Source organism: Orbicella faveolata, unplaced genomic scaffold (genome assembly GCF_042242905.1).
Source record: "Orbicella faveolata isolate gen_17 unplaced genomic scaffold, um_ofav_v1 contig_14, whole genome shotgun sequence".
NCBI lineage: Eukaryota > Metazoa > Cnidaria > Anthozoa > Scleractinia > Merulinidae > Orbicella > Orbicella faveolata.
The window spans coordinates 15,559,995-15,584,587 of NW_028301541.1; the positions used below are offsets into that span (position 1 = coordinate 15,559,995).

General features: G+C 38.4%; 2 protein-coding genes across 2 annotated transcripts in view; both read right to left on the reverse strand.

Moving 5' to 3' along the window:
* The window catches only part of LOC110046797 (uncharacterized), a 233,244-nt gene that overhangs the window by 12,579 nt on the left and 196,072 nt on the right, over positions 1-24,593 (reverse strand). The window lies entirely within an intron of this gene.
* LOC110066096 (cell adhesion molecule Dscam1-like) lies at positions 5,476-22,045 on the reverse strand. Its single transcript, XM_089287591.1, has 6 exons — positions 21,351-22,045; positions 11,282-11,566; positions 10,150-10,458; positions 8,990-9,304; positions 8,737-8,804; positions 5,476-5,718 (listed from the first exon to the last, which is right to left on the reverse strand). The coding sequence occupies exons 1-6, from the start codon at positions 21,544-21,546 to the stop codon at positions 5,476-5,478; spliced, it is 1,416 nt and encodes a 471-aa protein (XP_089143717.1). The 5' UTR covers positions 21,547-22,045.

A 24,593-nucleotide genomic window follows, 5' to 3' on the forward strand; every position in this document is an offset into this window, starting at 1 on the left:
ATCTATGTGCAGTATTATTTCAGGGGAATTACCTTAAGGTTGTCAAGGATATGTCTAATGTTAGCTATCTGATGTGGAGGGTAAACTGTACACGCGTGATATGTACATACAAGAAACATGGTATAACATAAAGGTTGCTGCAGTCAAACGTCTATTAAGAAGCCGCCCCTGAGAAATGAGCATGGGTCACTTACAAAAGTGTGGCCACCGGATAGGCGTTCGCTCAGCAGAAATTTGCCTTATACGTATATGGCGGAAACCTCTATTTTTTTTAACACCAAGCAGTATTCTCGTTAGCCGTTAAATAGAGTTAAAAACAATACAAAATCTCTGGTTGGAACGGCAAAGCAGTGACCTCAGCCGCTTAACAGAGGTGGTCACTTAACGCAAATCTGGTTTGCAGTATTAAACTGATTATGTACGAACACATGATTGATCATCGCAGTTATGCATACAACTTTTAAAGCAGTTGTGAAATTAAAGTATGAAAAAAAAAACAAAAAATTTCAGGCCTGAACGGGATTCGAGCCTATAACCTCTGCGATAACGGTGCACTGCTCTACCAACCGAGCTATCAAGCCATCTGGAAGCTGGTCACTTTGTGAGTTTGTAATACACCCGGGCCGTAGATGGTGAAGAATACAAGCGAATATATGAAAAAACATATATTTGAACTATGGAGAAAGACATATGAACACATGATTGATCATTGTAGTTATGCACACAACTTAAACAGTTGTGAAATTAAAGCCTGAAAAAAAATTCTAGGGCTGAACGGGATTCGAACGCAGGTTTTAACTTCACAACTGCTTAAGTTGTGTGCATAACTGCGATGATCAATCATGTTTCTCCGCAGTACAAACATATGATATTTCATATATTCACTTGTAAACTGATTATATTAGTACATTTTTGCGACCGGGTAAAGAGAGGGTGACGACTTAGCTGTACTTCCAATACTGCCTGAAATCGATCGTTTTTGTTTAAAAAGCAGTACTTTGGTGTTTCCGTAATGATTTGATTTAAAACACACAAAAGGAATGAAAATCATCTGCACATGAATATGATCTATTGTGAAAGCACGGTGGCCTCATGGTTAGTGCGCGCGCCACTGGATCGAGAGGTCCTGGTTCGAGCCCTGATCGAAGGCATCAAATGTCATTGTGTCGTGTTCTTGGGCAGGACACTTAACTCTCACAGTGACTCTCTCCACCCAGGTGTAGAAATGGGTACTGGCGAACTTAATGCTGGGGCTAATCATGCAATGGACTAGCATCTCAACCAGGGAGAAGTAGAAAAACCCCTAGTCGCTTGATGCCACTGAAAGCGGAGATATGCACCTGCCTGATGGGCAACTTGGCTCGTACTATGCAGACTTTCCTTATATGATCTCTTAACATGTAAACCGCTTATGAAATTCTAATACCAAGTAGCCACAAAATTTACCATAACACCCACAAGAAAAGGATACAAATATAAAGTACTTACTGTCCTGGTCTGTTCTAACTACAATAACAGGATCATTGGCTGGTCCATTTCCTTTTACAGTAGATGCAAACACTATGATACTGTAGTTGACGTACTCCTTTAGTTCTGTCAAATTCTTTTGACGAATATTGGCACCAACCGAGACACTTCCATCGTCATTCTCTGTTTGTGAGTGGTAAGTAATGGTGTAACCCGTGATAATACCATTCTGTTTATCAGCTGGAACTTCATCCCAAGTGATCAAGATGCTTGTTGAGCTGCTGTTCTGGCCTGTTACATTTTGTGGAGGGCCATCAGGTTCTGACAGAAAAGTTCAAAACAAGTTAACTTTGAATGGTGGTTGATTGGGCTTTGCTGTGTTACTATGATGAGTTACTAATTAATGACGTGCTTCTTTTAGCGTTTGCCATAGACCTTCCTATTGGTATTTACTAGTGTTAGATCTGGGTGTCCTGCTCTGTGATGTCTATGAAAACAAAAGCCTGCCAGAGATCACTATGCCAATTTAAGCTAGTAGTTTATGAGAGGAAGATCATTGGAGCTTACTTTAATGTATTGATTGGACTTTAAAAGCATGGCAAGAAAAGAAAATGAACTGCATCACCTCTTACCTTGCAAAGCCTCTAAAATCCCTAACGGTGTACAGTATTTTGAGAACTTATATTAAACAAATTTTTGAATTGACAACATGCGATTATAGTTCTTTAAACTGAACAAAACAGAAAGAAACTACCACAACATGCACAGCAATTTCTAAGGAAAGGTACGGTATGTTGTCTGGTTTCTGACCAGTACCAGTATCTGACCAGTTTTATATAAAACCCATTTTTACGTCGTGCGTGTCATTTAAAAGGAAATTTTCCGAAAGGAATTTAAACGTTTCAACTTTCGAATAAAGGTTTCAGCGCGCTGTTAGCTTGAGAAACAAGCCTTCGCGGTGAGTAAAATGGTCATGGTTAAAATTTGCGATATTCAGAGGACGGTAATACTACCAATGCTAAACAAAATGTCTGATACATGTGATAACGTTTTCAAAGGAAGTTCTTTTATTTTTGACGTGAAGAAACTCGAAGAGTTCTAGTGATCAGAACATCGTTTAATTTGAAATGAACTTGAACTTTTCTGACATAACAGAAGTCAGAAACCTTAACTAAGTTTTGGTTTAGTGCGCCCAGTTTCCGACCAGTTTCTTCTAAATTTGCAAAGTGTAACAATTTGTTTGGATAACTTTGTCCATGATTTTAAGATATGAATATAAGCTACACCAGGCAACACCATAGAAAGTCTACTGACTTTCATTTTCGACTCGAATTATTTCCTGTGTTGATTTCGCGTGACTGTATTAGCTGGAATAACACGAAGCAGAATGAAAAATCCTTTCTCCTTTGACCACGATGCTTGGTTACTAGCTAGCCGATTTCTTTTCCCGAAACAAAGGCCAACTTTGCAAGTAGTGAAAATAAGCTGAATGCATCGGTTGACTTCAGAAAGTTAACTTGATGTTGCAAGTGTATTGTGCTCTGATAACAGACTCGCTGTTCGGATAGTGGGCAACTAATTAGTTTTGCAGATATTGAAATGTACGACGGCTACAAGTGTAAAGATGTAACCTTCTGATATCACATTAAGAGTAAATGTGTTATATCGGGCCAAATTTCAGATTTCCAGTGAGTACAGGAAGATACAGCAGTTCAATACTGAAGTCGGGTACGTTACTGGGAACATACTGAACTTACCATCCTGGTCTGTTCTTACAATAACAGGGTCACTGGCTGGTCCATTTCCTTTCACAGTAGATGCAAACACTGTGATATTGTAGTTGACGTACTCCTGTAGATTTGTCAAATTCTTTTGACGATCATCAGGACCAGCCAAAACACTTCCATTGTCATTTTCTGTTTCTGAGTGGTAAGCAATGGTGTAATTAGTGATGAAACCATTCTGTTGATCAGCTGGAACTTCATCCCACGTGACTAAGATGCTGGTTGAACTGCTGTTCTGTCCTTGTACATTTTGTGGTGCAGCACTAGGTCCTGATATAGAAAGTTCATTTGAGTTTCAAATGGCATAAACATTAATTATACTCTACAACAATAATAATCTTTCTTTGTACTCTCTCACACTATGATACTAACTGTACAAAAATAAAAATTAGAGCACTGGGTGCCTGGAATAATCATAGGGGCTAGCGGAGCCAGGCAGCCAGTTGACATCAGTGTCAAATGAAAATAAATTGCAGATCAGTAAGATAGCACAAATGCTCACATAAAAAGAAAGGAAAAGAAGAGAAAAACAAAGAGAGAAAAAACAAAAACGCTATTACGACGCTAATAGAGAAGTCTGAAATAATTACGCAATAGTGTGGCGCAAAAAGGCTAAAGAATGAATCAAGGAAAGCAAAGAAATAGGCTAAAGAATGAATCAAGCAAGCAAAGAAAGAACTGAACAAAGGACCATTTCGGCGATACCGCAGCCGTTTTAAATTCTACTGTTTCAAATAGCTATTATGGGATGCTAAGGGGGCAAATTCGTATGTATTCGCCCCCTAAGCATCCCGATAGGCTATTAGGATGAACAGAATTCAGAATGACCGCCGGATCGCTGAAAAGATCCATTAAAATTACTTTAATTACCCAGGAAAGTTCTGGAAGCGACAATTCCTCAAGACCAGTGAAAACACCAAATAAATAATCATGTTAGGTTCCGCTTTCTGATGTTTTCAATCAGCTTTGTCCTTTTCGTTTCAAAACTGTTAGAATCTTCTAAAAACTAAGCATAAACCTCTTCTTTCTTTATTATGCTTAAAGCTTAAACACTGAGAAAAATTCCTGAAACTACGGAAAGTTCTGAAGTCTGCAATGACACAAAATAATTAATTTTATGTAGTGGTTCTCTATATCTTCAGTTTAGGGTTGACACAATTTCTAGTTAAAATAAAGATTAATGATTCAAAAGAGTATGTATAGATCTTAAGCATGCTAAGGTCAACGTAACGACCCTAGAAAGTAGTACTCATTCCAAAGAATTGAGAAGGAAAGGGTGCTGAATCCGAAAGCTTGATTACTTTAAGAACTTTTACCCATTGACATCCGGAACTTTTTGCCAAAAATGTCTTTTTGATGCATTTCGGACATTTTTAGCCTGGACATGAGCCAAATTAGCTGCAATCTACTGAAAAAGACATTTGCAACATGACAGCATGCCTTTCTTTTCAATAGCATCAGGTTTTATGACATTTTTGCTCGGGCATGTGCAGAAACCTACGACTTTATGGTTTTCAGTTTTTTAAATTTCTTTTCGCCTTTCCTTTTTCTCCTTTTCTCATCTTTTTGTTGCAGTGATTGACCTTCTACTGGGCTTGCCTCCAGTTCAAGAATTCCCGAGAAAGCATCATCGAGACGGAAAATTCCTAGTATGGAGAAGCCAAGTGTAGTTGAGGGAAATCTTGTTCCGAGTTTTTCACTCAAACTTCTGAGCATTTTCGGCTCAGTTGTACCGAAACCTCTGATCTCTCATCAATGGAAAGATGTTTTCCTCCTGTAGAATTTGAGTATAAGTGATGCCAATTTTGGTCAAACGCGATGACGTCAGAAGTGGAACAAAGGCCAACGCTCGTCACGGCCGCCTAAGGTAATGGGTTAAGGCATATCGCAAAAACTTTATTTAGGGTTTATATGCTGGTCCTGGAAGTTTTGTCTTCTTGCTTATAAAGCGAAAAAGCTGAAACATTTTAATTATGCAAATCAATCAAATTGATTCACCTAGTCTTTGAAATATATACCAATCAGCGCTTGAGATTTAAACCTTGATTGTAATTTAAAGCTAAAAACAAGAACTGTAGCACAGTTCATGAGTTGCTGTTGCCGCTATCCATGATATAACTACGAGATTCTGATTGACTGAGTCAGCATGCCAATCAAAATTGGCTTGCCTTAGCAGATTTCACTTTCAAGATTACTGTATGTGTGATATAACAAAATATCAAAATCAGATAAACTTACTATCTTCATCTGTCCTTTTCTCCAAGACTGAGCTCTTTTGACTGACCCCCTTGCTGTTGAAAGCTTGCATAGCAAACTCATACGAGGTGAACTCCTTTAAGGATGATATCTCGTACGAAGTGGTTTCTTTTCCATCAACGGTTCTATTTGCCAATGCTGGATTACTTTTTATGTTGTACAAAACGTAATAACCCAAGATTTCTCCTCTGGCTTGATCTCTCGTCAGCACCTAAATAATGACCATTGATAACAATATATCACTCAAAGTTACCAAATTTTGCAATACGGACCACTAAGATGGACTGACCGCTCACGAATTAATTTCGCCTTTAAAAGTGAATCCTTTTAATATTACAACAAAGAAATCAGTTTGGGTTTAAGTAGAACTTTTTTCCCTTAATATTTGGCGGACAATTTAAGTTAAACTTTCACGAAGGCAACCTGAAAAACGAAAATACACTGTAAATCCTTAACTTTGGTGCACACGTTTTCCGTGAATAGATAGTGGAACACATTAGTTTATCATAAACGATCCATTAAAATAATTACTTTAGAGGACTACTGTACATCGTTTCGTTGCAGTAAAGAATATTGGTTTCGTTTAAGTTTATGGAGCTCGCCTGCATATGTCTTTCAGGATGATTTATCTGGGACCGTTGTTTATTCCGATAATTCCAGAACGCATGAACGTGTGCAGATGCCTTCAATGCGCCAGCGCAAAAAAAAATTGTGCTTTGAACAGCGGGCATTAGCAAACTAGGTTAATCCCACAGCCAGGTACTATAATTCTAATCCTTTCCGATTACATGTAAAATACCTTCCTATCAGTTTGCAATCTGTCATGGTTGTAACATAAAGGTGATTCCTCAGAAACAGAAATTGGCGAAAGTTTGTTTTTTTAAGCTTTCTCTCAACGTTCCCGACCAAGCACTGTTTCGGAAAATACAATAAAAAGGATAGGTCACCATGCTCGCAAAAGAGATATGACGGGCCAATCTCACCCAATTTATGCCTAATCATGCGCGTTATTTCATCGGTTTACGTTCCATTTTCGGTAGCGGAAAATATTTCATAAAAAGACTCGATAACTGGAAAGTCTCGATCATATGGAACAATGTAATATACAATTTCTGGAACATTCACACAGTTTTAAACAACTCAAAACGTTTCTGGAGACATTGCTTTCAAGGTCATAATTTGCATCCTCAAGTAACGGTTTTGTGCACGCTTTTGGCTGTATGTTTTTTCCTTCCGAACAATTAAAAAAAAAAAAGTTTCTCTTGAAGATGATAAATTGCAGGTCGCAATTACGTAATAAAGAATATAGGTCACCCAGCTCGTTTAAGAGAAAATGAGGATTTATTTCGCTGTCGGGCTTAGCTTAAGGAGATCTCTCGATGTTGTGTACTGTATGCGCACGCGCTAATGTACACGTGCTCATGACGCGAAAATCGTGCGCAGTAGGGATACCCAATGCAATTCCGAGGAATCACCTTAATAAATGTAATCAACAATATGAAAGCTTTCAGTGATGTAAGCAGTTTCGTCTTTTCAACTTTGACGCTGGTTCGGGTAATCTTGCCGAAGCCGTAAATAACTGTGACTCCTTTCAAATACAGCTCAGCATTTCGCATTTTCATCCGCATGTTTTGAGCTCTTTGTTTCGTAATTTCCATTGGAGGCATTGAAAAAGTTCACGTTTTCATGAACCACAATGCGGCCGGATTCCTCTGGACTAGACTTTTAGATCCATATTTTTAAATCAAACTAAAAAGCGCACTTTGAAGCGATCGTTGTTCTCTCGAAAGCCACTCGAAACTGAAAGCTTAGCTGAAGTCCAGTTTGTGATTGACAGCTGTCGTCTAGTTAGACAATGAAATTATTTGAGCAAGGATTGTGATTGGCTTATTTTAGCGTGCTTCATCAGAGAACAGATGCACGCTGACGCCACTTCCTCGTTTGGAAAATAAAGTTTGGATGGAAAGATTAGCTAAATGTGTGGGAAAATTAATGGCTTCTTCATCATAAAACAAGTAAAGAAGCCTTGACTGCTCTGTTCTGTTGTAAAGCACGCAGGAAGCGGTAGAACACGATAGCAGAAGGGGAAACACACCACTATGTCTCGCGTTTTCCTCTACACTTCTTTCGTATTCTACCGCTTCCTGCGTGCTTTACAACAGAACAGAGCACAGTCGAGGTTTCTTTATTTGTTAAATAACGTAATAACAAAAAGAAATAAAAAGCATTGAGAAAAACATGGCAACACAAACAGTGGTTTTTGTAATAAACACATACACCAATAGCAGTCTTTAATATTGCATGATGGATCTCATGCTGAGGTTTGTTTGGGTTCTGTGCTGGCTTCATATCAGTACAGGTCAGTGGACTCAAGCAATCCTTGTCAATCACATTAGGAGTAGAAAAGTGCATTCAATGTCTGGGTTTTTTGTTTGACTTGTGAAGTGATAAGTCTGAGATTGCAAGATGCCATTTGAAACACTGGTGTACATGTAATGTGAATTTGCTGTCCATGAGGGAACATAATGGCTTGGATTGTGGAGCAGTAATTCATTACTCACATAGCAAAATAGTGCCTACATTTTCTATGCTCCTTAACTTGAAAGAAGCCTTTATTCTTTCAAACAGCTAAATATTTGGGTCAACCTAATTTATTTTTGTTCTTATTGAGGGTCTACTGTCTTAAGTGAGACTCCACAGAAATAGTTTTCTCCATAACTACTCTTTAAATGGTAAGGATCGGTGAAAACATTGATAAAGTCGGACCTAAACACTGTAAAGTAAACTTAATTATGGGAAACTACATGTACACAGGCACACAAGATAAATCAAATCAGTGGAATCCCTATTTCTTGAACCCTTAGTCTTTTAAACCTCCCGATAACTCGAACCAAAAGTCGATTCCCCTCCTCAGTCAAAAGCTGTAATTTTACCCCTGATTCCTCAAACTCTCTGATTTTTCGAACCAATTTTCTTTTCCCTTAGAGGTTCAAAAAATCCGGATTCCACTGTATATCCTATATTAATGATGTTCTTTAGTAATGCCATCATTAATTGACCACTGAGTTCGCGGTTTGCTCAAGATGGCTGGATGTTGGCCTCAACCTTTTTTGTGTGAATATGGACCTCAACTGTATTTCAGTAGGGAAACAAGCAAAAAAGGCTAACTTGAGACCCAGTCATCCTACTTGACCTTATGCTTAGTGCTATAAATGTATCATTATAATACCTGCCAAGAGACATTAACGGCAGTGGAATTGACAACAGTCACATCAAAGATTGGAGCAGTACTTGGAACTGTAAAAAGGAATTACACCACACCTTTAGTAATCAGTGACAAATGTTTGAATTGATTCACCTCATCATTAAAATATCTAGGAATCATGCAGTGCCTGCGCATTTTAAGGGTGAAAGGTAGAACTTGTATAAAATTATTACAAACGTTAAATGAATGTTGAAACTGCATTGTGTATATCGAGCACCTTCTTCATCTGTGGTAGTATTCACTACAGGGCTCCCATCACTAATGCCAACTATGTTTCTTGCAAACACTTGAAAGTAGTATGGTGTCCAAGGTGAGAGGTTTCCAAGAGAAGCGCTTGTGCTGGACACCACACAGGAACTATCTGACAGGGATCCTTGACAGACAACATCTACAAACTCTTCATTATCTAGACTTCTCTTCATTGTGTAGTTCTGAATTGCACTGTTCCCATCAAAACCAGCAATCCAGGAAATATTCACTACTCGTGAGCTCTTTGAGACAACTACCACATTCACTGGTGGATTTGGTTCCACTATAAAGTTAATTAATATAAACACGTTTCAACAACAGTCCATGTACAATCAGAGTTCAACAGGTAACTATAGATTGACAAAGACTACATGTACATGTAAGCGGACCAAGTGAAAAAAAAATAGTGTTTGATTAATTGAAGCACTATGAATCACAATAAGCCTAATCAAGGAGGCTATATTCCTCCTGGCTATTAAACTGAACAAACAAATGAAACCAGTTTTAAGGGAGCAGGGATGGCGCAGTGGCAAGAGCATTTACCTCCCAAAAAATGTGGCCCAAGTTAAATTCCGGCTCAGTGCCATAACTGAGTTGAGTTTGTTGTTGGTTCTCGCCTTGCTCCGATGGATTTTCTCCGGGTTCTCCGGTTTTCCTCTCTCCACAAAAACCAACACTCCAAATTCCAATTAGACCAGGATAGAGGAATGGCATGAAAACCAGCTAAGGCTGATGTGACTTCCTATCTAAATATTTGTTTATTTTTTTTTTTTTATTTGTTTTGTTTTTCAGTTTTACCAATGATATAAATTGAGAAATGCTAAATACAGTTTCATTAGATCCTGGCTGATTCTTCTCTTTCTTGTGAATTTCCTTCTGCGGGGTCAGATCTCTAAGGCCACTGAAAATTAATGGTGTAAAACAAAAAAAAAAGGAAATGCAGATGGCCAATTTAAAAAAAGTTAAGAGGGTTCTCGAATTTAGGAAGAACCATAAAAGCAAGGAGTGTTAAAAGCAACACAGAAACTGGAAATACCATCTAATTTTAAGCACAAGTTGCTTCTGCATAGTTATACTGACAGAAGTTATAAACCCACATCAATATAATACAGTTATAGCAAAACACACCTTGAATAACAACTGATGTTGTATCTGATGAGTTACCAACATCATTAATAACAAGACAGGCATAATTCCCAGCATCTTGTGGTGTAGTTGCATTTATTAGCAGCTGTACTTGGCTTTCATTAAAAAATGGAATATCCACTTGTGAGTCTTTAATCTCCACACTAGCATTTCTTGCTATCGCAGTTCCATTTTTTTCCCACTGCACTTCAGACAATGGTGGCAAAGCATTATACTGACATGTCAGCAGTAACTGTCTTCCTTTAATCACAAACTGTACTTGAACACCAATAATCGTCACTTCTGGTACAACTGCAATTGTGAAATTGTTTCAGTTATTTGCAAAATTGTTTCAGATGATCAAAAATAATAGAAAGTGAAATGAAGTAAAAATATTAAATGAAGGGAATGAGGTGATCTACTGCATCTTAAAGCCTATCTGGCCGGGCCAACTGGGCAACTGGGACAGATAAATACATTTGCTGAAATTATTAATAACTCATCAGTCATGAGCCAAGATTAAAACATGTACGAGGAACAATATGTACTTTGAAATGTTTTCTTTAAACAGTTTTCTTTGTTTGTACGAGAGATTTTAAGACCCATTCCAATGGTGATACTGAAAAGAGCACATCACCTTCAACCCTTGTAAAATTGCGATCACAGCCTATTTTCCTTCAAGTTGGGGTGACATTTCCACAAAATTGTTGAACTGAAGGTTCCACCATTCCAACAAAGTAAAATGTCAGTCCACATTATCTGTTTGTACATCGTAATAAAAAAAAATAAAAACACCAGGAAGTGATTTGCACTATATGTGTATTCATGCACTAATTGGTTGGCTCTAGAAATCTCACTCATTCCTGACCATTTCTGACACATCAAACCCTCATATAAGATTACAGAACATAAACATTCCTCAAACTACTCTTTACTCATTCTCAGTGGCAGCAACACTGAGAATTATCAATGATGTTGTTGGTTTTGTTCTTGTGTTGTAGTTAGCCTTAAAATATGCATAGAAGTGACATTAACCAGGCTGTGATCTTGGTTGATAGAAACATGATGTGTATAGTACCAGTAGATGAAGTAATCAATTGAGTATTAGGTGAAAACAACACAATTAAGCACTCACAATGTACTGTCAGTGTTCCTGGATAAGAAGTAACATTATTTATACTGTTATTTGCCACACATCTGTACAGCCCTTGATCTGCTTGGTCAACACTGACTATTGTCAAAGTTGAATTATTTCCTGTAAAAGAGACAATTATCCTCTGATCTGCTACATTTACTGCTTCTCCATCTTTTGTCCATCTCACGTCTGGTAAAGGATTTCCATAAACTTGGCATTGCAATTTAACATTCTGACCCTCTATCACCGTTGAATTCTCTGGATTGCTGATGAATTCAGGTTGAACTAGAAAAAAGCATCCAAATGACTTAGATGTATAAATGTTCTTTGTTATAATTATATGCTACATAATCAAAATATACATGTGTGAAGCTCTTCTATATCACACTATAAAATAAGTGATGTCATATACAACGTAATAACACTTGTTCTAAAAGAATTTCTCATTGGCAAAAGCAATTCTAATATTCTAATATTGCTAATCACATGGAAATTTCGGATACCATTTTGAGCTAATTACAAAGAAACATAATATTTTTCACAATTTTTAACAGAGGGTGTCTGGCAACAGTTTCCAGCACTTTTCCAACAGCTACAGTATACCGACCTACCACTCTTTATCAAGTAATGCAACAATATTGGTATCACACAAATGCCCAGCCATTGGTGAACCAATAGTGGTGATCTTTCCAGCATAATAACATAACCATAGCCACAGTACAACATGTTACATCTGTTTAATTAAAATGGGGTTCATTATACCGAGGTTCTGTTCAATAAATTTTACTCTGAATAACTATGGCCTGATTGTTTGTTAATATACGACCCACACAGCACTGTGTGCTATTTCCTGAAAACACTATAAGAAATCAAAGGCCTCACACAACCACAACTTCAAACAATCACAAGTACATCCAAATTTTATTTTGTCATCCTGTTTTCTTTATTGTTTGATTTATCAATCACAAGTACATCGGATTTCTATTTTGTCATCTTGTTTTCTATATTGTGTGATTCATTGCTTCCTTCGAATAAATCTTTGGTTGATCTTACTTGGTTTCTCTGGAATTTACTCAATTGCTGTGCATTCCAGAGTATTTCAAGCTCCTGGGTTTGCTCTTACTCTAAACTACACAAGGCTTCGATCCTGGAAAGTCAAATCAGATTCCTAGATTTTTCTTATGTTATGGTAGTATTTAGTTTTTCGGGACTTCAGTATTTTCAACCCTTTATCAAAAGGGTTTCCTAAAAGAGATTGAAACGCAGTTCTGAATTACATATCTTCCATTCAGGAACGTTTACACGGCTGATTTAAGACAATTTTGGCTTAAATCTGTTGTTTATTGCTTTATTTCTACTGATATATCAGAGGAATCAAAAACCAGTCAGCGAGAATAAATTCTGGGTAATTCGTGTATTGCTTCAAAGTTTAGACTATGCCCTCATGCTGGCCTGTGTGTAGGCTACTCTGATGATAAAAGTAAAATGTAAAGTAAACAAAATGCAAGCGTTACACTTCCAGTAGTATTACGAATGCAGTTTGATCTGGCCTGAAGTCCTGATCTGACCCATGGTGGTATATATATCTAAGCAAATTCGCAAACACTGCCCGCTAGGTTTTTGCCTGGATTCGCCCGAATCCAGGCTAAGCCAGCGACCTTAAACCCAGGGGGAACTCCGTCAAGGCTAGGCTGGGCACATGGCCCAATGACTGGCCTATCTGCTGGTGGCTTGCTGGGGGCCAGCTGTCAAAAGCAGGGGGGAAGGGAGGATGTCTTTCACTGACACCTCCAACTAGCTAGAACTTGAGTTTTCAGTGTTAAATAAGCTTGATGTTGACTGTGTTTCTGGGTATTTTACCCAGTTGTTTGACCTTGTTTGAGGCTTCTGTGTTGACATGGCACCCTGCTGGAGTGGTCCATGCCACATGCATGCGTGATTGGCCAATCTCCTAGCCAGGGGGGTGGTCAGAGGACTTCTAGCCGCTGGGACTGTCTTTGAGTCGATGCGGGCATGTTTTTGCGAATTCGGTTAGATATACAGTGAGATATTGATCCCGAACCTAACAATTAATTTTTGTGAGTTATACCCCTTTTTGCTTATTCGCAGAAAATGGGCTTTAGAGGTTACTTGTTAATCCACTCATCGTCATCTTTAGATTTTTCTGCGTAACTGAACGTTTTAAGCCTGTTATTTGTTGTCAAGCAAGCGAGTTGCATGAACAGAGGGCTTGGGCACTAACAAAATAAAATGCTATAACAGCCTGTCACAAATAGCTACAAATGCCGAATCAGGATCATAAATGTAAAATAAAGGGAATACAAGTGTTACACTTCCATATCATTCCGTATCTGGCATGATGCCCTGATCTGACCCATGTTGATATATACATAAAGTTAGATATTGATCATAATATTAACAATTAATTTTTGTGATTTATACCCGTTCGTTTATTTGCAGAAAATATGCATTAGTTGTTAGTTTTTAATCCGCTCATTGTGATCTTTAGATTTGTCTGCGGGACAAAAACCCATCACTTGAACGTTTCAGCCTGTCATTTGTTGCCAAAATTGATTAAATTGCGGGTGAGTTGTGTGCATCGTGGGCTCGGACACAAAACAAAACAATAAAAACAGTACGTCACAAATGCCAATCACACATGCTAGTCCCCATTGGAAAAACGAATACTGGTAGATAGTGTCTTGAATCTGTACAGCCTGGTTGCCTCTCGTACAGTAAATTCAATGTTTTATGCCTGTCTTTCAAAAAACAAAATTGATTGTAGCCCAAGAGTTTCCACAACTGCCCTTCACAGGAATCTTACATGTACATAAGGAATGCAAAGAACGGTTTACACAGGAATTTCTTACACAGGAATTTAACGATGGCCAACATATACCTTATGTCCATGTGACGTGGACACGAGGCAAAAAAGGTCTGGTATAAGGGCCATATCGCAAAAATGGTACAGCCCTAGCTACAAGTTAATGACAAAAACAATCAAGTTTCTTTTCTTCAAATGAGCAATGAAAGTGAACATTCTGGTAGTGAGTTTTACTTCTCATTATTTGTTACAGTATTAATACTGTACAACTAAAGGGACAGAGTAATTTCAGTCGCTCGATATGAAATGAGACAGGAGTCTTGCACTGTTAAATGAGGCCCCTTCTGTCACACAGAGCCTGATCTAATTTAGCTGTTCTGCATGACACCTCGTTAGCAGTCAAATGATACAGCCTTATTATAAATGTTTTGTTAAATGGAAATCAAGCCAAATGTGGTCGCCAAAAAGTATCCATAAGATTTTTCCTTCACAGCAAAACACAAAAATGCGTAGTTTTTGAAGATATTTCTTTGCATGAAAATATTCCTACTCCTGAACGATCGTAAGAGTCAGACTCCAAGTGTGAAGGCATAGAAGAACACGTAGCTTACAATTTAGTTGAAATTGAGTTTTCGTCAAATAGATTTCGGACCCTGCAAGCAGTAACGAACTGACTCAGTTGGACATCTGTTAGCTGACTGTTGGTTTCTACATCTACATCAACATTTATTAAGTCAGAAGAAACTACAGCTGTATATGCAGTTATCACGCTAACTTTTACATAAAAATTGTAAAGTAGTGCCAGTTAACATCTATTGTAATAGAAAACTAAAAAAATATGTAAATTAAACAACAACAATAATAATAATGATAAAAATAAATAAGTAATTGCTCAATTTGGACTTAAAAATTTGTAAATATTCTGAGGTTACAACATCAGAGAGGTGACTATTCCATTCCCTGACTGTTCTGTTGGCGAACTGACTTGGTTGACAGACAGCTGACAGTGTAGAGCAATGTTTCTTTAATACATGTATTAGCTACAAACACTTTGAAACTGCGGGCACCATAATGGGAAACTATCCATGAGATAATAATGCGCTAACTACAAATAAAATAACCCAAACTTATGCTTACAAGGAAGTATTACGAATTCCATCAGTTGCAATGTTTAATTTTGATTAGTTACATGTAGAAACATATAAACAACAGCAAAATATCGACTGGATCTATCGGTTTTAAAAAAGAAATGACATAATGACAGCTGTGTAATTGAAGCTACGACAATCACAGACGAATCGAGAAGTGTCGGGCTTCGGAGAGAAGTATTTTACGGAGAATGCGACCACAGAAGGCGATGAAAGTTCCGATTAATGCTCGTTTATTCCTGCACAACGTATGTTGACTCTCGTAAACTGAAAATAATGATTGTATAACTAAATAAACTAATGTGAACGTACAAAGGCAAAAACTACACTAACTATAACCGAAAATAAGGTATAAATAAAGAAACTAAAACGATTTTAAAGGTTAAACTTGCACGCTGAATTCATATTTGGGGGCGGAACCCGCTAGTTACATAACAACAATACTACAAGAAAATACATGTTCCGCACGAAAAACGACAGAAAAATCTAACAAAATATGCAAGGTATAAATGCTGAACAATAATTTCTAACAGCTAAGGACCAATACACTTGAAATAAATGCACGAAATCCTAGCATTTGCCACGCTGGAATGCTCCTAACCTAAACACGTGGTCCCTCGATAAACTTACTAAAAGCTTGAGTCACTGACTGGAAATATCGAGAATGGCTGGCCAGGTTGGAAAAATCGAAAATCCTGAAACTTTGCCTAAAGAATACTTTTAGGGAGCCACTTTCGAAAATATTATTCCGATTTTCTTAGAATTTAAAGTCTTCGAGAAATTCGCGAAAAACGAAAATATAGCTTTTTGCCTCATTAAATATGCAAGAAATATCTGGAAAATTGACAAAGTTCTCGGTATTCGCATTGAAACAATTTACAAAACTAGAACTCGGGGTAAACTTAGCATAAGAGCTTTACTTTTCTTCTTTCTAACAATAGGAAGTTTTAAATTTTTCAAGCATTTTGAAGGATTCCGTCGGCCGTTGAAGAATTGCCTTCTAAAGCCCCTATGAAAACGGCAAAAATTGCGTAGTTTTACGGGCTTAAAACGCATCTTGGTATGTCTGATATGGAACTAAAACAAATACTGTGCAAAAGAGTGTTGTTTCTACTATAATAATATGGAAAAAAATTTCTGGGCAATCGAGGTTCACACAGGTAAAATGCAAAAGTTCGCGACAGTCTCTTCTCAAATTTGCATAATGCGGTATGTTCAAAGAACTGTATTGTTGAGCACTCTAGTCTGTTTTTGTTCCATTTGTGGGCCTTGCTTTGTGGGAAATATACAAAAAGAGAGTTGATCCATGTCGTTATTACAACATTGTTTCATTATTTCACGCAAGGTACATAAAACTACAGACAAAGCCCAAAATATAAGTTCAAAGACGCTACATGTATTACGTGACTGGCGTCACGTAATATTTATTTTCAGTTAGCTCCAATCGGAATTACTAGATTATTGAGGTTTAGACACTTGCTTATTTAATATAAAGTTTTCAATATGCTTAGTTTATCCCATGTTCTAGTCTTGTAAATTGTTTCAATGCGAATATCGAGAACTTCGACTCAAGCGCGGCAGTAGCACGACGTTTGACTGACGATGCATTCACTCAGTTCAGCAGGCTGAATTAAAGTCGGCGCGAATACTTATAGCACGGCAGGCCTAATGCCGTTCCGCACGGCAGTAGCGCGACTTGGCTTCGAACGGCGTTCTCTTGCCATGCACGTGCCAAACTGAACCAGGGATGGCGGAGCCGGGATGGGGGCTTAAGCCCCCCCCCCCCCCCCCCACACTCCCCTCCACTTTTTACCACGATGACAGTTTATTTTGTTTTAGTATGAGGTACAGATGAAGAAATAAAGAAGAAGGAAAAGAAGACGAAAAAAGTCTGGTTGACTACAGAATTACCAAGAATTCACAAAGCTACAACCTCGTACCAAATCTGTAGGAAGCTTTTCATGTTTACATAGTTTTAACCTTTCCGCTGCGTGCACTTCCTTCCCACACACCGGGAGGCTTGTGTAGAAGCGCAGGTCAGTCAGTACTAAGGCCGTGATATATCATAGAGGGCTCAGAAAGATGTATCAAGCTCACAATACCTTCAAAATATATTGCTGTAAATGCACTAAAAGTACTTGTCATTTTATAGTTCATCCACTAGGTTGATTTTCTTAAGAACTACACCATGGAGAATGTCAAAAATACCATTTCCGAGCCCCTAGACTTAAAAAGGTTTTTTTGGGGGAGGTTGCCCCTAGATCCCTCTACAAACTTGCGCCGGCACCGCTCGTTTTCAAGCCCCGCACCTTCCCCCCCCCCCCTCTTTCTTTCACTTGAAAAAAGACTCCGCCGTCCCTGTGAATTAATATCCTGCTGCATCAGCTGCAGTTGCTTTCTAGCATTTAAAAAGGTCTTCAACAAAGCAAACTTCTTCCGATCTTCTGCGCGAATGAATTAAATTCGACATTTGGACTAGGCCGAATTCCAACCGAGGTCAGATCGCAGGACAGACATCAAGCAATCTTACTCTATTTTTCAAGAAAACCTGCTTCCTTGGTCTAGCTGGATCACGTTAATAAAACCTCTTCGTTTCATTTAGTGCTTCTAATTAATCCGTTTCCCATGAAGATCAAAATAGACACACAATGGTTAAAAAATACTTTAAAAGACCAGTCTCCTTTCGAATATTTGCAGACTAATTGAGTGTATATAAACGGGAAAGACAAACCCTGCTATGTCTCTATTATAAGCAAGTGTCTAAGGCCCACTTCAGACGTCGTGCTTTTGCCGTGCCGAACTAAATTCAAGAATTACGTTTGACAAAAGCACGGCAGAAGCACGGCGTCTGAATCAAACTTTTGAATTAAGTTCGGCAAGCAATTAAGTTCGACAAGCTCTGCCGTGCTACACGACTCTGGCACGGCAGTGACTCAAACGTCGTGCTTCTGCCGCGCTAAACAAAATTCATAAATTATATTTATGTATTTTGGGGAGATTGCGTTCCCACGGGGAGTTAGGAGCAGAATTGTTACGAGGCATCAGTATATCCCGAATTTGGTTCGACTGTGGCACGACGTCTGAATGAGAGTTGTTTTCCTGCCGTGCTACAGTCAAACCTACTTGTATTTAGTTCGGCACGACAGAAGCACGACGTCTAAACTGGGCCTAAACTTCAATAATCTAGTAATTCCAATTGGAGCTAACTGAAAATAAATATTACGTGACGCCAGTCACGTAATACATGTAGCATCTTTGAACTTATATTTTGGGCTTTGTCTGTAGTTTTATGTACCTTGCGTGAAATAATGAAACAATGTTGTAATAACGACATGGATCAACTCTCTTTTTGTATATTTCCCACAAAGCAAGGCCCACAAATGGAACAAAAACAGACTAGAGTGCTCAACAATACAGTTCTTTGAACATACCGCATTATGCAAATTTGAGAAGAGACTGTCGCGAACTTTTGCATTTTACCTGTGTGAACCTCGATTGCCCAGAAATTTTTTTCCATATTATTATAGTAGAAACAACACTCTTTTGCACAGTATTTGTTTTAGTTCCATATCAGACATACCAAGATGCGTTTTAAGCCCGTAAAACTACGCAATTTTTGCCGTTTTCATAGGGGCTTTAGAAGGCAATTCTTCAACGGCCGACGGAATCCTTCAAAATGCTTGAAAAATTTAAAACTTCCTATTGTTAGAAAGAAGAAAAGTAAAGCTCTTATGCTAAGTTTACCCCGAGTTCTAGTTTTGTAAATTGTTTCAATGCGAATACCGAGAACTTTGTCAATTTTCCAGATATTTCTTGCATATTTAATGAGGCAAAAAGCTATATTTTCGTTTTTCGCGAATTTCTCGAAGACTTTAAATTCTAAGAAAATCGGAATAATATTTTCGAAAGTGGCTCCCTAAAAGTATTCTTTAGGCAAAGTTTCAGGATTTTCGATTTTTCCAACCTGGCCAGCCATTCTCGATATTTCCAGTCAGTGACTCTTAATAATCGATGAAAAGCGAACCTAATGGAATATAACTAAAATAAACAAAACAATAAAACACTTACATATCTTTTCCGCGCAGTAATGCCTCTAGCTGGCTTATAAAGGTCCTTAAAATTCGACGATGATTCCTACAACAACATAACACCGACGATCCTCTAACAGAAGTGCGACAACTAAGCAAGAACGTGACAAACGTGGCGAAATAGATAAATGAAAGAAAAACAAAAGAAACACCGGAAATGAAAGGAAAACTAAATACAAAACCGTTGTCACAGTGATATGTGTATCCCCGCACACATAACACTAGTGATATGTGTATCCCCTCCAAAATGGCGACCAGTGATATGTGTATCCCCCACTCCCCTCCCCTCCACTTTAAAAAGCAATATCCTCCTTGAAAGCGCTCTCGTCGTCCGGTCGCTTACTGGACGAACGACTAACCCAAACAGGCTTAAAACACAAATCTCAATTTTTGTAGTTGAAAAAGTTTACGTATCTGCTGCTGGAATTGCGTTCTTGATCCTAACTGGTTTTCTGCGAGCAGGATATAATGAATTTAAAGTTGAACACCAAATGGATCTAGGCATATTTCAATTTGAGTTTCACGGCACCGGATTTCTAGGACGATGTTAATTGCCGGTGCATTCTCACCCTTCGAGTAACGCATATTCTCCACTGTTCATCGCCTTGTTTGCATCTGAATTATTCGTGGAGTGAAACACATATCACTGCTTCGACCCGCTCGCCATAAAATGATTAGTGGCACTCGTGTATCCCCTGCACCCGCTTTTCAGTTCGACTTTTTGTAAGATATGTTGTCTCAAGCTGTATACATTGCTATACTGCGAATATTGCTAGCACGTTTCATAATATTCGACGTTTATTCTTCGGCAGTTAACCTAGATAACGGCTGTCTTCAGGGGATACACATATCACTGCGCCATGTAATAATTAGCGATATGTGTATCCCCTGCATGCGGTCGGCGACGGTGTACAACCGACGTCAGTGAAACTCCAGAAATCCCAAGCTATGAATAAATGCCGGGTGTGAATATTTCTAGCAAGCCAGTTTTGACAATGCAAATGTTATGGGCATTTTTCTTCTTGGGTAGAAAGCCAATATAACAGCTGTGTCCATGGGGATACACATATCACTAGTTCATGAAATAATCAGTGATATGTGTATCCCTTATTATCCCGTGCACGCGTGCACGCGTTTTTAGTGGAATTATCGAGTTTCAAACTTCAATGAACCCAAGCCGTGTAAAAACGTCGGGTGCTAATATTGCCTGCAGTTTTGGCAAGGTTGATGCGCTATATTATAACAGTTGTGTTTCTGGGGATACACATATCACTGCGCCATGAAATAATTAGTGATATGTGTATCCCCTGCACGCGATTTCAGTTTAGATATTTAGACATTCGAGTTGCAAACTCCGCAAAACTCAACCTGGGTATAAACGTCGTAGCGAGTAAGCAGCCAGCACGTTTCGGGCCATTTTCTTCGATCAGGTAGATAGCCAATCTAACGGCTGTGTTTAGGGGATACACACTGAGATCACTGCGCCATGAAATAATTAGTGATATGTGTATCCGCTGTTCGAAGTTTTAGTCTGATATACAATCGCGTCGGTTGGAACTCAACCAAACTCAAGAAATCCTAATCTGCTCCGTTGGGCGCGAATTCATTTCTGGTTTCTTCTACTCTTTACAGCGCTCGTTGGAACCTCGCAACCGAGTCGCTATTTTGTTCGTTGAATGCCCAGGCGCGTATCAGTGTTTTGTGTATCCCCACGGGGGATACACATATCACTAGTGATATGTGTGCGGAGATACACATATCACGGGGATACACATATCACTGTGACAGGGGCAACTAATAAGCAACACGTTTATCAGTTTCTATTTTGGCGGTTCTGGTTCGAAGCCATTTTTTTAGTACGTGAAAACAGAAGTATGTAATATCGAAAAATCGATCTTGAACAACCGGCTGAAGCAATCTACATGTATCGTTCTACATGTACGTATAGCAAGGTAACTTTCTTTCAGAAAATGTGGAGCGCTTGTTTTCAAATACGAAATATTTGTTACCTTCTTGAGCGGACGAATAGGATACCAACAACAAGAAGAATGGAGCCCAGCGGAGAAGAAGTTGTCTGGAGGTACTAGTTTTGACAAGAAGTTCGTCCATATCTTGGAAGCATAGTATGGTTAAACGAGAGAAGTTAAGGCCGATTTCAGTGCAGCGTATAGATCCGGGTTTTTGAAACATGATTCGGCCGTACATGATTCGCCCGTCATCATTCGACCATAATCACGTGATTCTGACAAGAAGCACCTGTACGTGGTATAGAAAATGGAGGATAGTTGCGAGATCGTGGAAACGGACAGCAAAACTCTTCCATAATAAGCGGGAGGCAGAGCCTGCGTTATGTACAAATAAAGGATGACAAAGCAGAAGGTGTCCCTACGAACTGCTTTCTACCAGATGAAGAACCTTGAGCGTTTGGTAAAAGGCAATTCGAGGTTCGGCGGTAGAACTGATATTTCTCGCGGTTGTCGATGTCATAGCCGACAAAATATAATTTGTGAACAAAAGCTCGCTGAGGCTCGCATTCTGTCACTAACAGGCCCGATAGGAGACGATGGTGTGTTAGCAGCGTCGCTGGAATTTTGGAACACCGATTACGCCAGAAGAATGGCAAAAAGTACGGCCACCACAAAGTTACCCTGCGACTGGCACAAAAAGGGTATTTAAAATAGCAACATTTGACTAAAGAAACACATTCTGCTAGTATTTTTCGATGGCTAATTATATTTTCTTTTGATGTATATTCTTGTTGAATGTTTTTTTTCTATTTACATTATATCGCTCTAATTATTTACACTATTTCAATTACAATATCTAAACGACTTACATTACTAACAAATACAGTTAAACGACTTACACAACTAAGAAATACAGTGACGACAAGGGGCAAAGAAAAAAAGAAGAAAAATAGCTAGTTATTATTACAGCTTGAGGTTGTAGTATAGAAACATAAAAAAAAAAAAAAAAAAAAAAAAAAAAAAACAGACCAAAGGCATGTGGTACATTAAAGGTAAAATGAGTTATGCATCTGACAGGAGATTAGGAATAGACTAATGGGTAGGAGAGAGATACCGATAGGTATAGAAGATATAATCTAAAATATTAATTAAATCCTCATATATCCTGTAAGAGATTTCCATTTCTTTGTGTCTCCACTTTTTGTTTCTATTTCATATCTTGATTTTAGTGTGCATATGAAATGCGTGAGATTTGGATGATCATCCTTTGTTTTAGCGAGCCATATGTGATATCGTGTTAGGAGAAAGCAGTAATTGATAAGAAGCGCAAATTGAAAGATATCTGGCCTCAGACCCAAATCAGTAATATTTGTCAAAGCATAATCTCTAGGGAGGAAATTTAAGTTTTTCAGCCATTCAGTAAGTTTATTCCAAAAGTGAGATGTTTGGCGACATGACCAAAAAAGGATGAATTATTGATTGTTGAATTTTTAGCATCATGAATATTGGTTTATATTGCCAAGCGTAGATTAAATTTGCATCGCTTCGGCGGAGCAAATATTCAATATGTGTTCAATATTCTTTTCTTTCAAGTTTCAACACAACGAGTCGAGAATGTGTCACGCCTTCCTGTCAAGAAATGTTTGCACTCATTATTGCAAGCGACAATTTCTGTCATCGCATGCACGTGTGCTAGTGTTCATTTTCGTCTCCTGTGATGAATTCAGTGAAAATACCGCTGAATCTAATCGCTGTTAAGAGGCTGTCTCTGTAAGAACCGACCACTGATTTTACATCAAAAATTCGATTTTTTTTCATAAGCTGGGATTTCGAAGCCCTTACCTAGTCAATCACTTGATTAAAAATTCTATTTGAATTTTTCTGGGATTCATTGAAGTTTGGTCCGCTCGACACAAGTTGCGTGCCTGCCGAAACCGGAAAAATAGGACATATTGCCGGCGCTCTAAAAAAATTAATAGTCGCTCAAAAGTCCCAGTTCTCTTTTTCAACTATAGATATATCATAGCATTTTGTTTAGCCATGTTGCAATTATAATTCAATGTTGTTCCTTCAACGGTTAAAAGAAGATTTTCTACCAGTTAAATCGATTTTTGAACCTAACACGAAAATCGCTCTACTTTGAAGGCCCGTTTTAAAAATGTGGCACCTGTTTGAAACTGCTAAACTACATGAATAGAAAGTATAAATGTCCCTTAATTTAAGACAGCAATAAAATTTGTCTGCCCAGTAGGTTTCCAAAACTAACGACCGCTTAAAGTTCAGGATATTTTGAAAATATTCCAGTGAGTAACTAACATACTCGCCTTACGTAAATCTCTTACCTGGCTTCAAGATTGAAGTTTTGGTCCTTTGTAGCGATCCTTGAAACCTAACTGTTCCCAACAGGTGTTTTAGGTCCCAATCTGATGTGATACTCAAGGGAAGATTGGGAATTACAACACCTGTTGTAAACACAAAATGGCCGTAATATATATCAATCCTTCCTTGGATTCCCGGATCACCGTTTACTGTTCATACATGTATGTGTGCCGAGAGTTGTCCGAAAGAGTGCTTCTACAAACCTTTCAAGAGGACTCTAAATGATTAAACCGACTTCGAGGTTAACAATGGTTAGTAATCAGACAAAGAACATCGAATTATGTGACCGTCACGCTCGACACAGATGAGGAACGTATAAATGTACCTTGTATACAAACCTACAGCTGGAAGGAAAAGCTGGCAGTCTTAATGCTACCTAGGTTTCAAGGATCGCTACAAAGGACCAAAACTTTAATTTTGAAGCCAGGTAAGCCTCCCGTGTTGTGTGAGTACCGTTATTGTGGCCAAAGTCAAGAGAAAGCAACAGCAATGAAATGTCTTGCGTTCGGAAAAGTCTGTAATAACTGCAAGAAAGAAAACCATTTTGCCGCGAAATGTGCAGCAGAAAAGAATCATCGCAAGAAGGAAACAAATATTGGCCGCAAGTCACGAGGAAAATTTGTCAATCAGCTGAAAGAAAGTAAAGATAAAATCCTGGTAGTCTCTCACACTCAAGAAAAAGTTAACATCTTTACACTGGTACTTCAATCCAAAGTCCTGACTACAATGAACGTCGCAGATAAGCTAATTAAAATGCTCATCGACTCCGGGGCACCTTTAAAGGTGTTGCCCATCAAGTTTCTTTCCGAGGGATCGAACCTCAGGAGTCAAAATCGTAAATGGTGACTTCACCCCGCTGCATTGATTGGAAACAGCCCAAGAAATAAAGCTTTTGACTGGACAAAG